The sequence below is a fragment of the Engraulis encrasicolus genome, chromosome 11 (assembly GCF_034702125.1).
Source record: "Engraulis encrasicolus isolate BLACKSEA-1 chromosome 11, IST_EnEncr_1.0, whole genome shotgun sequence".
In the NCBI taxonomy this organism is placed as follows: domain Eukaryota; kingdom Metazoa; phylum Chordata; class Actinopteri; order Clupeiformes; family Engraulidae; genus Engraulis; species Engraulis encrasicolus.
This window is the reverse complement of record NC_085867.1, coordinates 25,433,923-25,451,129: the sequence shown is the minus strand read 5'-3', so window position 1 is coordinate 25,451,129 and position 17,207 is coordinate 25,433,923. Positions and strand designations below refer to the sequence as shown.

At 43.9% G+C, this 17,207-nt stretch overlaps 1 protein-coding gene across 5 annotated transcripts in view; it reads left to right on the top strand.

Annotated features, from left to right (window-relative positions):
* The first annotated feature begins 3,807 nt into the window (after positions 1-3,807).
* fcho2 (FCH and mu domain containing endocytic adaptor 2) overlaps positions 3,808-17,207 on the top strand; it is a 113,079-nt gene continuing 99,679 nt past the window's right edge. For all 5 annotated transcript variants that reach the window (XM_063210273.1, XM_063210272.1, XM_063210270.1 and 2 more), the window contains exon 1: positions 3,808-4,038. In XM_063210273.1, coding sequence (XP_063066343.1) covers positions 4,006-4,038 — 33 coding nt within the window. In that variant the 5' untranslated portion in view covers positions 3,808-4,005. The remainder of the gene's footprint in view (positions 4,039-17,207) is intronic.

Genomic DNA, 17,207 nt, shown 5'->3' with positions numbered 1-17,207 from the left:
TTTGTCTCCATCGCTCCCGTTTGTCAACGATCTGTCACCTGAACATGTCCCATGGGTGGAGAGGAGGACTGGGGGAGGAGAAGGGCGGGATCTCCATAGACACCATCCAACCAGATGGCTCTGCTGGACAGAGTGACAGGTCTCTCCTGCAACCATAGTGCACCCCAAGGACCATATCATGTATCTCTGGTAATCATATCAGAAATGAATAAAACAAAACAATCGAAGTTTCAGATGCAAAACCCTCTCAAATGCATTGATAAGGACTTCCCAAAAAATGGACTATACATTGACCTGAATTATACGGTATACTGTATTGTATATACACGTCACTGGCTGTATATCTATAAATTTAGTCAACCTAAAAATCAGTCCATTTCACTCTGTTTGGGTTTGACTTCTTGTACTTTATAGTGACATTTACGTGGCTTTTTGAATTTCATAAAAATGAAAAATGACATAATTATAGAATTTCTTCCAGAGGATTTTGCATCTAAACTCTTTTCGTTTACAGACATACTGTTCTGCAGCCATTCACTGTGGTTTCTTGGTAGCACAGCAAGAGCTGTTTACACGTCATCTCTTGTTGCTGCCCTTTTACAGCAATCTGACTAATAGAGGTAATTCTATTTAAGAGCAACAGATGATCACACTATAATAAGGTGTACCACTAAGGAAAACGAAAACATCCAACCTGAAATGTTTGCCATCGGCTGCTAGTCACGTTAAACTACTTAAAATATTGTAATAATTATTATTATGCTTCACAACCAGTAGTCATTATTTCTACTCTCTATGCATAAACGGAATGTATTAACATTTGAAAAAGACGTTTGAAAAATGGAAAACAGAGAGCATCATGGGATATCAGCAGGTGCTTGTCCTTGTGAATGTTTATTGTTATTATTATTGTTATAATTATTGCATTTGCTGTTGTTTTTTTTGTTCTGGCTGTTGATTGTGAGATTGCCCTCTATTTCTCTTGTGCTCAATGTGAATGTGTCAGGAGTACACTAGTCTTTGTCACATTCCAGCAATGCTGGCTAGCATGGGAACTAGTGGCACAGTCCAATGTTTATGCTTGTTAAGTCTCATGCAAATCAAAGTAACAAAACAAACAATATACAATTAGGAATAAACAAATACTGCTTTATAATGATATTTACAGTATGATGTTTCATGTCGCTGTCTTATAGGCTGCTGCTAAGTGTTTTTTTGTAGTTTTTCTTTTTTTTTACTTGAATACTTTTACTGGTTGTCATAGAAACCTCAGGAGGTCTGTGTTTACTCTTTTTACTTTTTTTTTTAAATGTATGTATGGAACTGTGTGTATGTACAGTATGTGTGTACTGGTGAGTACATGTGTATGTACGTATGTGTGCGTAATGTATGTGTGTGTATGTGTGTATGTAGGCCTTTGTTGTACCCTTCAAGTCTCCTTGAGCTGGTGATGTTTCCCATGTAGCCTAAACTACCCGACCTCCCATGCCCTCAGGGCAGGGGTGGGGTAGAACCTAGTGGTGCAAGTCAATCTCTGTCCTCCCTTCCTTTGCTGTGGCCTGTGGCCTCTTCCTTGAGTGTCACCCTGTCTCCGTGGAGGAAACAAAGCTGGAAGAAGCCACAGGAAAGGACGGGAAGAACTGCAGTGACTTGTACCCTAGCTGTCTTTCCCTACTGGGGAAGGAGGATGGAGACTTCCTCTCAACTCATTGCATACGTTCCAATATGTGACCTTGCTTACTCCACTTGTGCTTGTGGCCTTGTCCCGCCTCCTGGCCCCTCCTCTGTGGAGAAAACAATAAAGTTTCCCAGCTGTCAGCTTAGCCACAACTTTTGGGGGACTGTTTTTCATTCACCATCCCAATTGCAAATGAGAAAAAGACTTTACAATTGAGATTTTGCAAGATATTGAAATATAATGCTGTTGTCAGTGATGTCATCATGACATATTACTTCCTGGTACGAGGCCACAAGCACAAGTGGAGGAAGCAAGGTGACATATTGGAACGCACACATTCACTACTCTAGTGCTCTGCCTAGTGAAGGAAGAGTCATCGTCTAATTAGTGAGTGAATAGGAGTCGTCTCAATAGGGTTCTCATTCACTAAACCTCCATACTGCAGTGTACTGCTTGGTGACTGAGCGAGTGAACACTTCAGGCACTGCAAACTGAGGGACACACGTACGTTCACATGTTCACTAGCCCAGTGCACTGCACAGTGAAGGAAGAGGCTTTGTCTCAAGTGTTCACTTGTATTCATTGACCTGCACAGTGCTGCACTGTTTAGTGTCTGAGCGAGTGAAGACTTTGAAGGATGTGCACCAGTTCAGTTTCAGTTCTCTGTAGCCAATTCAGCTTACTATCAAAGGACAGCCAGACAAATCTGGGAGGAGGAGAAGACTCCTCTCCTTCCCACTCAGAATCCACCCATTCAATACTACGGCTCACTTAAGGGGGTGTACAATCATTGTTTTATTCAAAACAGATTTAAGAGAAAGTTTCCTTTTGTGTGTAGAGGAATACAGGCGCGCTGTCATCACTAGTGGGGAATGTAGGTTATGATTAATAACAAATATAAGGTGAATTATGTTAACGAAGTGCAGTACATACTGTGAGGATGCCTTGAAATTGGAAGCTCAGTATTGATAGTAGGCCTAAGAATATTGCACATAATTAAGTAACTTATATAATGTAAGAGGTGGCCAAGTCAATAGAAAATATACAAATTTGCAGTTTATTAAGTGAATTGTAAAAGCTTTATGACTTGTTTTCTTACTCGCTGACGATACTGCGTGGACTGCTGTAGAGATATTACAATGTCTCTTTTTTTGTGCAAGGAAATTTGGGATAACCTTGGCTCCTGGCTACGTAAGCCATGTCTACACTTGAGTTTAGACCTCTTATTCAGCCCTTTTTGCCCTTTTTGCTAACTTAAAACAGCAACACGGCTGTACTTTTTTTCTAAAGCTGCTGAATTTTAAGAAGATAAACTAAATGACTTTGGGGCCACCAAATATTTTGGATCATGCAAAGACTATATTGTACTGTAGTAATTTTGTAATGACATTTGTATAATGTAGTGATGGTTGTGAATGCTTGGATCCGTACAATGTTTAAAAAAATAAATTGTTTACATAAACAATCTCTTGATCATTCGTTATTGTCTTTCTTTTATGCATGGCCTTCAGAGTGAAGCGTATTATTTCGTATGGGGAATGTACTGTATGTTGTCCCTACCATTTGAAAAGGCCATATACAGATTAATACACTACACACACAATGTGATTGTAGCTAACCAAAGCCTCAGCACATTCCATTGCTCAGCATACACTTTAATTAATAAAGCTTCGACACCCTCCCGAGTTGAAAGCCTTTTTTCCACTACTTAATAACTGTATTTGGGTACCCTGGGCTAATAACACTGGGCTAATTCCAAAATTTCACTTGTAGGTCTAAATGACACTGACATTTAGGCCTACAATTCATAGCCTGATGTCACACTACTGAAGAGCAGGTTTTAGTCTCCTCCTGTGCTACAAGTTACAACACATGTCAAGTGGGTGTTTATGTCTGTGAACTAGTTTTTTTTTTTTCTCTGTAGAAAATGTTTCCATTAGCAGGGATATTTAATGTTCGGTAAGTAACAATGAATTGCTCAAAACTATTGCATCATCATTGCTGTCTGACTGAACACAGAATCAGTGCCTTTGACTCGACCACCATGGAATGAGGCACTTCCTGGACTGGCCATCGGTGGCGCTGTTTGCCTTATGATGGTAAGTGAAGTGGAGAAAGACAAACGCGAGTGAACTCAGGCGGTGTGCTGAAGGAGGTGGAGTCTGTTGCTGAGAGGGAGGAAAAAAGAAGAGAAGGGGGAAAAAGAGAAAGCAGACACAACAGAAACTGGGGTAGACGGAGGACAAGCTGCGTCAGTCATATTTATTTAACATTATATTGGCTTAATATCAACAGAAGCGCAGCGGCCGAGGAGGGAAGACATCAAGATGATAACGCCCTATTTCCTGGAAAATTTCTGGGTATGTTGTTTTCCCTTTTCTACTTGCGTTAGCCGGGGATTGAACGCCAGTTGCTCAGTTCATGCTAGTAGAATTTCGTAAGCAGCACTGACAACATGCTTTTAGATTGGCACGTGTATTTTTGCTTTGTGAAATGGCAGCTAGTAGTATAGTACTACCCTTGCTTGGTAAGCACAATGTGGACAACTGCCCCGTGCCCCCGCTACTTTTCTCGGCGAATACCATTTTACTATCCCGGGGATTGGGCCTCCGTGAACTCCATCTAACTTGAACAGCCAACTGGAATCCTCCTCTGCGGACGGTAATTGGCTGGGTCGGACTGTCTTGGAATGTTTATGGACTTATTCTGCAACACCATTGGGCCTTCTGTTGTCAGTCAATGTGTCGACCTTCTCCCTTTCTTCCGTAATTAAGTTCGAATGAGACACCATGGATTTTTTTAAAACAAGTTTGTGATTTAGGAGTTGAGATGTCATTTAATAGATCTCCAAAACAACATTTGACACAACAATAGTACAGCAGCAGATATACTGCATAGCTTGTCACACGCGCTAGCCAACTCCTCCTCTCCAGCTGGAGCAAGACGTGGCTATTTGAGCAACGTTTTTTAAAGCTGTATGGAATCTTGAAGTCTGATTTTAATAGCTTGTTATGTCAATGGATGGACGTACCTCTGACCTGAAAGTAGCCTCGACTCTTCTAGCTGTCAAATTTGGTTTGTTTATTTTCATGTGAAGTGGACGGAAGCGCACGAGCTCTGTCAGAATGTTCACTTTTCTAGGCGCTATTCCCTTCAATCTTACACCTGCAACTTCGCCAACAGCTGACTATCCCACCACACACTTCGCAGACGCGTCATCAAGGAAATGTAAATAATGCAGAATGGATACTATTTTAAGACACGCCAGACGGCATTTGTGTAAGGTGTTACAAAAATGCTGCCTTTGCCTACACAAAGCCATTCCGCCTGTCAATTATAATGAAGGCCTCTGCCACAAACACACACACCCATATCCTTGAGGTGGGCAGTGTCGCGGTTCTCGTGTGGCGTGTTTGCCCAGGAGGCCACGTGTTGACGGCATACTGAGAAGTTATCCCTATTATGTGTTTAATCATTATTTACTAACTGAAAGCATGCCACGGGAATTTTCTCTGCACACTGATATCCAATCCAAGATGTTGCGCTTCGTTGACGACGTAGGCCTAACATGAACTGAGCGTATTGTGTCATTCCATCCAGAGTAGGCTACAGTACAGACCGGACTGACCAGCTGTGAGTGTCTTAAAAGAACTGTGCGCTACCTGCATTCCGCAGATGGGATCGTGTGATTCTAAGTAGGAGAGGTCAAATGCTTTGTGGCGTTTCCTATTAGCAGTGCACCCAAGCCTCCACGATGCTGGGTTGGTTCACTAGACCTAAACAGCTCCGACAGTGTTTATAGTCTGGTTGTTATTAAATGCAAGAGCAGATTCATTCCTAAAATGGGAAGTGGAAAGTGGTCAAAGAAGGATTACACACAATGTTAAATAACTGTCCCCGAGTCTGTCTGCAGAACTCTTCCTTTTCAGCTAAATGGCGGTGGAGAGTAGACCTGATGACCTTAAGACTTAGAGGCCTACTTAGTACATTATATCCTATACACTACACTACACAGTAAGTCAGATCATGCGGACACACACACACAGCTCACGCAAGTGAACATTTCTCATTAGCAGGCAATAATTTGCACCGTAATGTTTAAAATGAGTGGGTTACTTTGCTGCTGTAAGCAGGATCCTACTTCTTCACTGTGAGTTGCAAGACTAGATCTGCCGGCCTGTTGCAACTGTGCTGTGGTGTCATTGTGGGCTGGCGTTAGAGCAACCGTATGTGACGTGTGTTTGTTGTGAAGAGTAAGAAGTGCTCCTTAAGTGCTGACTTGTACTTGTGTAACATAGTAGTACATACACAGGTAATATTTGTAACATTGTAATATAGTATGCAACACAGGCCCAATGACAACACACACACACACACACACACACACACACACACACACACACACACACACACACACACACACACACACACACACACACACACACACACACACACACACACAGTGAGATTATATATACACTACATAGACAGTCAAGAAAAACTAAAACCAAAGCGCCAGAAGACATTAAGGCGAGGGGGAAGCTGGCCTAAATGTCATAGAGTAATACCAGCGGAGTAATCCATCTGGTGACAAGTCAACGTCAAAATGTAAGCTTACTCTATTGTCAAAATCTTTGTATCCGTAGCACAGTATCAGTAGCACAGAAGATTGCAGGTGCAAGTGACGAGATTCCAATGTGTAGTTAACCCATTTTGTCCTAAGCCCTTTTTGGGTAAGGGTGCCTTCTGCCTATCAAATCCTAAGTATCTCAGCCTCCGAAGCACATACAAACATGAAATAAGTTGCATTTAAAATCTAGAACCTTGATTTTGCACTGGTATAGTGTTCATTCAGCTCTAACATACCCACATCTTTAATAAAGTAGCTCAAATCTCAAGAACTTGAATGCAGCGTATATGTCACTCCAGGACACAATGGGTTAAAACATAACAGACGTTACACGGTGCTGGGATGGAGAGATGGAGAAACAGAAAGACTGGTGGATGGGTGGAGTGAGGGAGTGATACGATACACTTTATTGTCAGTTTTCACTGAAATTCGTTTTGCAACCCTGAACAAGACTCGTTTAAGGAAGGACAACACATGTAACATCACAGGACTAATTGCACATCAGTGCCATGCATGTGGAGCATAGAACACCATCAGACAAAGACAGCATGAAGCCTGACCCCACAGTCACCCACAGGCACCGATACAGGTATAGGCCACAGACCTATGTACAGACATGCAGACATCACCTACATACAGCCATGCGTAACATGAGGACAGTTATCGCCATGCGGTGATTATTTGACTGCTACATACAGCCGTCCGACTGCAGATATTCTCTGATTTCACTGAGAGTGAAAGCGCTGTCAGCTGAGTGCAGGCAGGGCGAGTTATGCAGCCAGAGATTTTGCCTTTTGAAGAGATGAGACATAGAAAGATGGATGGATGAAGGGATGGATGGATGGATGGATATATGGAGTGAGTGAAGGAGTGAAAGCTCTTGTGAGCGGAGAGCAGGCTGAGTGTGGCAGCTAGGGAGTTGGGGGGGGTTGGCCTCTTCAATTGGCTTTTTGTGTGCCGGGCCTGTACGCCCCCACTGCCCACGAGCCACCATGTCTTTAAGATGCTGAGCAGGTACACGCAGTCTTCCATGGCAGGCACACACACACACACACACACACACACACACACACACACACACACACACACACACACACACACACACACACACACACACACACACACACACACACAGCAGATTCTCTCTCTCTCTCTCTCTCTCTCACACACACGCATACACAAACACTCAAACATTCAAACAGAATGGAACGCACTGGAGTCTGGACACACGGTGTCGGCACGATTTGTCAGGAACGGTCTCAGGATGCGTGTGTATGTGTACACGTACTGTCGAGGCTGTGATCATTTGTGAGTGTGTGTGGAGGCTTCTGTGTAATCATTGACTTAAATGGCTGATCGTGGAATGCTGAAGACGACCAGCCACTGTATGTGGGGGTGGCGGCGTAGTGAGTGGAGTGTGAAGTTAAGCGACACACTATAAAAACAACTAATAATAATAATAATAATAACAACAATAATTAAATATTATAACGTATAATATTCTCTCTCTCTCTCTCTCTCTCTCTCTCTCTCTCTCTCTCTCTCTCTCTCTCTCTCTGTGTAAGAGAAAGAGCTGAACTTGATGGACTATGTGTCCTGTTGGTACTGTTATCATACAGTATGTGTAGAACAATGAGCTTTCTGTGCTTGCTGCATGTGTTGCCGGAGCGTCAGGGAAACACATTGATTGGGTAGCCGCCCGGTGTGTTCTGTGCATGTGATAGCTGCTGTTGACATAGGCAGCAGGCAGCAGCCTTGGGAAATCTCCTCCCATTTCTTAAGCATGTGTAAGCTGTGTTGACAGGAGTCTATAGCCTATAGTCTTTCTTCCTGTGCCATGACATGAACCCTCTGTCTCTAACACGTTTGACACACGACATGATTTGATGCTGTGTCAGCCCAGCTGACGATTCAACAAGTGCACTGCACTCTGGAAATTCACTTGGTCCCACTGATATTGGTGCAAGTGGTGCAGCAGTTGAGCCGTGCTGTGTGTGTGTGTGTGTGTGTGTGTGTGTGTGTGTGTGTGTGTGTGTGTGTGTGTGTGTGTGTGTGTGTGTGTGTGTGTGTGTGTGTGTGTGTGTGTGTGTGTTACCTTGTAGAACATGTCTCTCAGGTCTTCCTCTGGTGTCTGTGTCTGTGTGTCTGTGTTTGTGTGTTTTTACTGCCTTTTGTGCATTATGCTAGCCTAGAAATCTAGACGCCCCTAGCGACCGCAAATTGAATTTGCTCCCGGGGGCAGTCTAGCGGACCCCGGTCGTTTTGCGAGGCTGAAAGTTATCCGATGACAGGGCCAATCAAATCGCGAGGGGGGCCGGGCTACCTAGTAAACAGGAAACTTTCTAAGAAGAAGCATGGTGTCCGTCCGTGCTACGTACAGCACGAAAGTGTTTACTTAATTTAAAAAGCCTGGATGATAATACATTTCGTGGCTGACATGGATTGATGTAATAATACACCATGAACTTATGGGGCACAAATAGATCTCAACACATTACCATTTGATCATTCGATGTTTTAAACTAGCTCGGTAAGTTGAGCATTTTACAGAACCAGATAGTCACACGTTATTATCAGACCACTACTGTAGGTGTAGAATGAAATTGCTGCCCCAATTTCTAACAAGACACATGCGACATGCCATTAAAAACGAGACATTTGGGAGCTTTGGAAGTCTTTGAGTAGCTTACTAAATAGATGGGAATGACACCGAGTCTACCAAGCTAGTGGCTAGCTAACCTGTCGTCAACAACACAGACCTAGGTATCCAGGTTAGGGTTAGCCTTAGAAAAAATCTAGGGTTAGAAACAAAAAACTAACATCAAAAAGATAACTAGCTCCGTTATATGGCGGTGGGATCGATAGTCTGGCTAGTGGGAGCGAGCTGACCGGGGAGCGTCCTGCGTTGGGAGCGACAATCCGGGAAAGTTATGGGTAGCTGGCTAGCTAACGCCGAACATGCCATGTTGACAACAATCATAAATATAACCATTTAACAAGCCCCAAATTGCTCGACATTTTGCTGATTGATCAAGGAGGGTCATGTGGTTGAAAACGAGGCATTTTTGAACTGTATAAGTGAAAACACGATTTATTAGGAAACTTGTTTGTGGCTGTGGTCATCACACGAATTCACTGCTACGACGGCTGGAAGTTGCTGCTTCACCTACAAAGAGGCCCTCGCTAGTGGCTAACCTGTCGTCAATAGCAGAGCTAGGTATCCAGCCTTGTATTATATGCCTGCCCCAAATTCTAATAAGATCCGTGTCATTAAAAACGAGACATTTGGGAGCTTTGAAAGTCTGTAAGTCGCTTACTAAATAGATGGGAATGACACCTGGTCTACCGACCTAGCGGCTAGCCATGTATTAGTTATGGGTATACAGCTAGCTAGCTAACACCGAACATGCCATGTTGACAACAATCATAAATATAACCATTTAACAAGCCCCAAATTGCTCGACATTTCGCTGATTGATCAAGGAGGGCCATGTGGTTGAAAACGATGCATTTTTGAACTGTATAAGTGAAAACACGATTTATTAGGAAACTTGTTTGTGGCTGTGGTCATCACACGAATTCACTGCTACGACGGCTCGAAATTGCCGCTTCAACTACAAAGGGGCGTGTCGCGTGTACGAGACAGCTGTGACGTTACACAGAAGTGTGTGGGGATTGGTTGTTTACCATCCAATTGCGTGACGTTGAGTGCTGAAGCAACCGTTTATCCCGCCCACACTGCTGCCCAGCTCTCCTAGACCCTGGTACAGCTTTTTGCTGTACGGGTCTGGCTGCGCTAGGCTAGCATTATGCAACTGCCACCGTGTCAAGAAGAATCTTCCTGTGACGTGTCACGGTGATGATTTCATCTCTCTCTGATGATGTCACTCGTCTGGTGGCCTCCTGTGAGACTTGGCCTGCTGGCACACACTCATTCACTCGCTTTCACTCGCTTTCACTCTCTTACTGAGCCATTATATCTCTCTCTCTCTCTCTCTCTCTCTCTCTCTCTCTCTCTCTCTCTCTCTCTCTCTCTCTCTCTCTCTCTCTCTCTCTCTCTCTCTCTCTCTCTCTATCTCTCTCTCTCTCTTCCTTCTACTCTCTTACTGAACCATTGTTGAGGGGGAGGAGTTGTTATGGTGTCTTGTGTCTCCTACACACACACACACACACACACACACACACACACACACACACACACACACACACACACACACACACACAGTAAAAGTGTGCTGTTATTTTTTGTGGCTGATGTTACATGCTGGTATCGGCTCATTCGGGTTGTGGTGTTTGGTACAACACACACACACACACACACACACACACACACACACTCACGTATATAAACATACTCGTAGTTCCGTGTTCCATGGACACCAGAGCCCAATGCCTGCTGGGAAAAGCGGAAATATGAACATAAAACCAGAATTGTTCATTGTTGTGCACGGCCTAACATGGTCATCCAATCTCCCGCCTATTTATGTGCATGTAAGTTACTCCTCATTCATCCTGACCTGCGGGCCTGGGCACAACTTAGCAGCTGTGGGCCCAGCAGTGCATGATGGGCTGCAAAGATACAAGATGAGTTCAAATTTTACTGGCCAACCAGTAGGGCACTCATTTGCCATCCGGCCGACCCGGGTTCGATTCCCGGCCCGGGTCATCATTTGCCGACCCCTCCCCATTTCTCTCTCTCTCTCCCCATTCACTTCCTGTCTTTCTCTTACACTATACTATCATCAATAAAGTGATTAAAGTAAAATATGAAAATAAATTGGCCAGTTCTTCCCAAACCTTTTCTGCTGGGATCCCCTTTTGGATCTAGGAATATCCCACATCATATTTCAAGCGCAGCACATTTTTTGCCCACTAATGTTGCTAAATGTTGCCAACATCTATAGGCATGTTTGCATAGGTTTTATGCAAGTATTTCCTTCTCTCCGCGACCACCCTGCAGGACCTCTTATCTGCTAAGGGCCCCGACCCCAGGTTGGAAACCACTGATTTAGGCTTACTCTTCATTTTACAGTGTCTTTTTTTATTTTTATTTATTTTATTTTTTATTTTATTTTTTGTCTTTTTGACTTTATTTATGATTGTACAGTAGGAGAGAGACAGGAAACGAATGGTAAGAGAGATTGATTGCTTTATTGACAACACATCAGTTATCTTCTATTAGAAGCACTGTTCTTCCTGTGGTCAACACAAATTCATACATTATTTTACATTTTTCTCTTTTCTTTTTACATATGATACAAACATGGGGAAGGGTTGGCAGATGAACCAGGCCTGAATCGATCCCAGGTCGCCGGTGTAGCATCCCAGTGCCCTACCTTTTAGTCAGAGAGAGTAGAGAGAGAGAGGTTCCATTGGCCCATTGTTTCCTGGTTCTATTATTGGGGGGGAAATCCCCCTTTAGGCAGACCTAGGCAGACCTGAGGACTGTTCTATTCAATGCTAGGAGCATTATGACACGCCCCTTTAGGCAGACCGGAACCTGGTCATGTTAGGTGCCCATAGAAACCTATTATGTTGGCATATCTCTATACTTAAAGAATCTCTGTTTTAGTGTCACAGTGTCTTTTTTTTAAAGTGTAACTTTCATCAGCATGCCACATTATTTACACTACCTAGGCGCTACTCCTAACGCCAGGGACACATACACGCAAGTTTTTCCAAGCGAACTTCACCATTCATTCCTATGAGGGAAGCGAAGTGGGGTGAAGGCAAGCGAGAAGGGGTGAAGTGAATACTATATTCGGCCAAGTTAAAAATCATGTATACGAGGAGCAAATTTCGCCTGCGGCAGGCAATCAAATCAATCGACAACATGAATGTTTTAATCAGTTTGATTTGCCACTACAATATGCTGACCGTTGAGCTGCCAGAAAGGAACTCTGAATTTTGCTTTGCTCGTTTTGCCTGCATGTGTCCCCTGTGTAACCCTGTACAGTGCAAGCACATAGTGTTGTTATATGTTATTGCATAGTTTGTTACACTGTAAGTTTACCTAATTAATTCATGTAATGTTAGTATCATGATGTAACCTGAATGAATAGTTATGATGGTATTATGGGGTAATGTGACTTTGGACGGCATTTGACTGTTCTTTTTTGTCAATCGCAATCTAACCTAAAGCACACAGATAAACCGCTCAATTACACCATAAGTCACACATCTGGCAACAAGCTTGCTCTCTGCATGCAGCTAAAAGAAGGCGTTTGGCTTCCCTTGGCGCTGTGTTACTGAAGATGACCTATCTAGTGTTTCCCAACCCTGGGGTGAATTTCTCAAAACCAAAGTTGCTTAGTTAGTACATTAGCTACTTTGTTTTCAATGCATTTTCCCATTGGCAACTACCGAAGCTGCTAACAGGCTAACAACTTCTCTTTTGAGAAACTCACCCCTACTATGTCAGCAACACATTACTACAATGCAACCCCTCTACATTATGGCAGTAACACACTGTGCTTCTCATTCCTATGGCACGGCATGTCTCCTCTCCTGGTCAATTGAAATTGAATTGTGTGTTCCTATGGACTGTGTGTGTGTGTGTGCGAGTGCGTGTGCGTGTGTGTGTAGCGTTAGTGTTTTACCTCAGGAGTGTGAGTACGTACGGTAAGCTATGTATGTGTTTCTCTCTCTCTCTCCTCAGGACTGTGTGAAAATGGTATGCCCTAGGTCCAATGTTCTTGGTTTGAGAGTTTCACTTCCTCTCAGCTGTGCACAGTCTTTTCAGTTTCAGAACAGAGCAGAGCTGTATTCTTAGACATACTGTTTAACTGCAGAGTCAGCAACACACACACACACACACACACGCCACATGAACACATCCTCTTGCCTACTTTACCACATGACACACACACACAGACACACACACACACACACACACACACACACACACACACACACACACACACACACACACACACACACACACACACACACAGTTTATTTTTACCTACAATTCATAGAAAATGACACAAATGTATCAAATGCCACGACCAGACATGATCAAGTTGCAGCTCTATGTAGCTCGTAAAAGAACAAATTAAATGTCAAGGTAGCACTTCTCAACCACCCGCTGCATCAGATGTTAATGGATAGACCCATTTTCTTCGCCAAATATGGCACCCTCCAATGACACATTAGCAGCATTGAAGAGTCATATAATATAGAATAGCTTTTATTGTTTCAATTGATTTATTGTACAGTAAGAGCGTACCATGAATGAATAATTAATAGTGCAATAAATATGGAAGAACAGACAAATGGGGGGATGGGTCTGTGTGAAGGCACCATATGGTCCAAACCAAAAAGGTTTCGTATACATTGAAATGTTTGGCGAGGGGGTGTACACGATTTAATATGACACAGTCGTAATGATGGTCGTAACACTGTATGCAGACACACACACACACACACACACACACACACACACACACACACACACACACACACACACACACACACACACACACACACACACACACACACACATTCTGTGTATGCATGTCGAAGCATTTGCATTTGCAGGTGCAAGGTGTATTATTATGTGTACTTAGCACAGATGCCTTCATTCCTTCTGGATAAGTAACGAAGTAAATGCAATTACCGGTAGTTTTTAAAGCACTTTTTGCATACAGTCACAAAGTGCTTCACAATTTCATTTGGTAGAATTTAGAGGATAAATAATCTCTGGTCTACTCTGTCGTATTGAGAAGCTAGATTGTAGTAGGGAGGATGCCTGTAGCCTGCAGCCTTAAAGGGGTATGCCACTATTTTGGGGCTTAATACAGTTAAAATTGTTGGCTGGGGTTTATTAAGGTGGTAAAGTGTCTTATTTTTCATGTTAAGCGTTGTCTTGCTTTAAGACAAGTTAAAAGAGGTAGTATGTCGCTAAGCTAGTGAAAGTCAATGGATCCGTGTAGCATTGTAGCATGCTACACGGATCCATTGACTTTCACTAGCTTAGCGACATACTCCCTCTTTTAACTTGTCTTAAAGCAAGACAACGGCTTACATGAAAAATAAGACACTTTACCACCTTTATAAACCTTGGCCAACGATTTGAACTGTATTAAGCCCCAAAATAGTGGCATACCCCTTTAAGAGGGAGGTCTCCCGACCCATGGGGCCGGTTGTCCCAGGAGCCAAAGTCCCTTGGAACACTTCCACGATCACATGACTCGAGTCGCAGCAGATGTTCCATTATGTGATGTCATAAAAAAACGCTGGCGCACGCACGTGCACACTCGCAAACCTGATAGTGGTTAGCTCACACACAAATGCGCACTCACAGCTGATGATGGTACACACACACAAACACACACACACTCTCACGTACTCCTGATAGTGGTTCGGCAGAGTCGATCAGCCAGTCAAACAGGCTTCCCTTGACTCCTGGCACTGTTTGTGTGTGTGTGTGTGTGTGTGTGTGTGTGTGTGTGTGTGTGTGTGTGTGTGTGTGTGTGTGTGTGTGTGTGTGTGTGTGTGTGTGTGTGTGTGTGTGTGTGTTTTGACCTTAGTCATTATGTTGCTTTAGCTGATGCTCCCTAAACACCATCTCCAGTCCCAGCTCTGCCTCCGCAATGATGATCACTCCTGTCTCCTGTCTGCTTAGCACACAGCTGCACCACACACACACACACACACACACACACACACACACACACACACACACACACACACACACACACACACACACACACACACACACACACACACAGCTGCAGAACTCTCTCACACACACACACACACACACACACACACACACACACACACACACACACACACACACACACACACACACACACACACACACACACGTACAGCTGCAGAACTCACACACAGATTGCAGGAACACGGATATTATCTAGATTGTAGGCCTGTGAGGTGCCAAACGGACACAAATGGACTCCCTCAGATCTCTCTCTCTCTCTCTCTCTCTCTCTCTCTCTCTCTCTCTCTCTCTCTCTCTCTCTCTCTCTCTCTCTCTCTCTCTCTCTCTCTCTCTCTCCAGGAAGCTTCAGTAATGATACATCTGAACTGTCACTAGTTAATGATGTCTTGCTAAGGCAGGGTGGCCATGACTGGACTGGGAGGAAGCGAGGGAGCGTTGGATGAATGAAGAGGTGGCGTGTGGTGTGCGTGTATGTTTGTGTGTGGGGGTGTAGCTGAGAGCTTTGACTGAAGGGGTGAATTAAGGATTTGGATTGGTGGGGTGTTGTGGCGGGGGGGTGGGTGTTAGACAGGGAGCGATAAATGTTGGGAAGAGCAGAAGGTGGGTGGGGCTGGACTCATTCGGGAGGGAATGTAGCAACCCAATGTAAGTAGGCGGCTGGATGTGAGTGCCCGGATATCCGCCCGAGTATTTACGTCTATTTTACCTCAGCTACTCGCGTTCGGTCGTGTATTTACGACAGTTTAACCTCAGCAAGGCCTGTAGCAACCCAATGTAAGTAGGCTGCTGGATGTGAGTGCCCGGATATCCGCCCGAGTATTTGCATGCATTTGCATTCATTTCCGCCATCAGGAATGCTTTGCGGTACCACAGCTACCCTATGTGAGTCGCGCTGTGTCGCCTGACTGTCCCTTCTATAATATGATTGTAGCCTACCGTAACAACTCGGCCTCGGTCCCCGCGGCAAATATCCACCACACCACCACGGGTCCTCTGGTGTTGTGACCGTTTTAGGATCTTTTTTTCATATCCAATACTTGCACATTAAGAGTGACAATTCCATCATGGATGTTTAGGCTACACGATATGTGCGAATGCAGTCATGTTGAATTTAGGGTGGCCAAACCATGCCATGTCATGAAGAACGTGCATCACATTATTTAAACAGCTCGTGTAAACGGTTATCCTGAGTGCCCGTGTCTTTTTTCAGATCGGAGGCTTGATTAGCAAAGATATGGGAGAGAAATTAGTTGTGCGTGCTTACTGGCTCCAATATTTCAGCGTCCCGCTTGATTCTGTACTGACACTTTTAAGTTTACGTAGCACAATCAAATGAATAGGCTATGTCTAAATTATAGGCTCTAGTCTCCAATGTGCCTAGTTTCACGTGTTCTTGGCATCAATCTGCACAATAGGCCTATGCGGCATAACTTTTCGAGGGCTACATTTAGACCGGGTAAAGTATCGAGCATGGTCTGTCCCTTCAATAATATTAAGAGTGTCCCGTAACAACTCGGTCTCGGCCCCCGCCACAAGTATCCTCCACCACGAAGGTCCTCTGATGTTGTGACCGTTTTAGGATATTTTCATATAATACAGAAATAAGAGCGTGCGCGCGCGCCTCTGACTGTATCTAGACACGGAGGGAGAATGGCTCCAATATTTATATTCAGCGCCCAGTTTAATTCTGCACTGACACTTTTAAATGTTATGCCCAGATATTCTTTTAACTTGTTGGATATCCTGATATTATGTTTCACTAATGTAAGGAGTAAAACTCAGAAACTTCCCGGGTGCTAGCTACATTTAGACTGGGTAAACTCGTGACTTTAATGCCTTCCGAAGCGGGCTATTCCAGTGTCTATTTTAGACTATAGCCTTGTGCAAAACCTTTTATTTAACATTGCGAATGGGCAGGATGATTTGCTTAGACACGCACTGAGCAGAACTGTGCAAGGTGACTGCTGCAGTTTTCAGCTCAGTCCTCCTGGATAATAAACACAATGCCGACGAGAAAGTAACGCCGTTATCTTTTGATGAATTCCCTATGGGTGCCCGGTTGAGACAGTTTAATTTTCACACCCAAATCAATTCGGTTTTAAGTTATAATTTCATTGTATACTTTTTTATTATAATTTTGATGTCACAGGGCCTATTCTTTGGATTGGGAGATCAAGGAACTTTCTGGTGTCGCCGAAACGGCGATGTGCGGT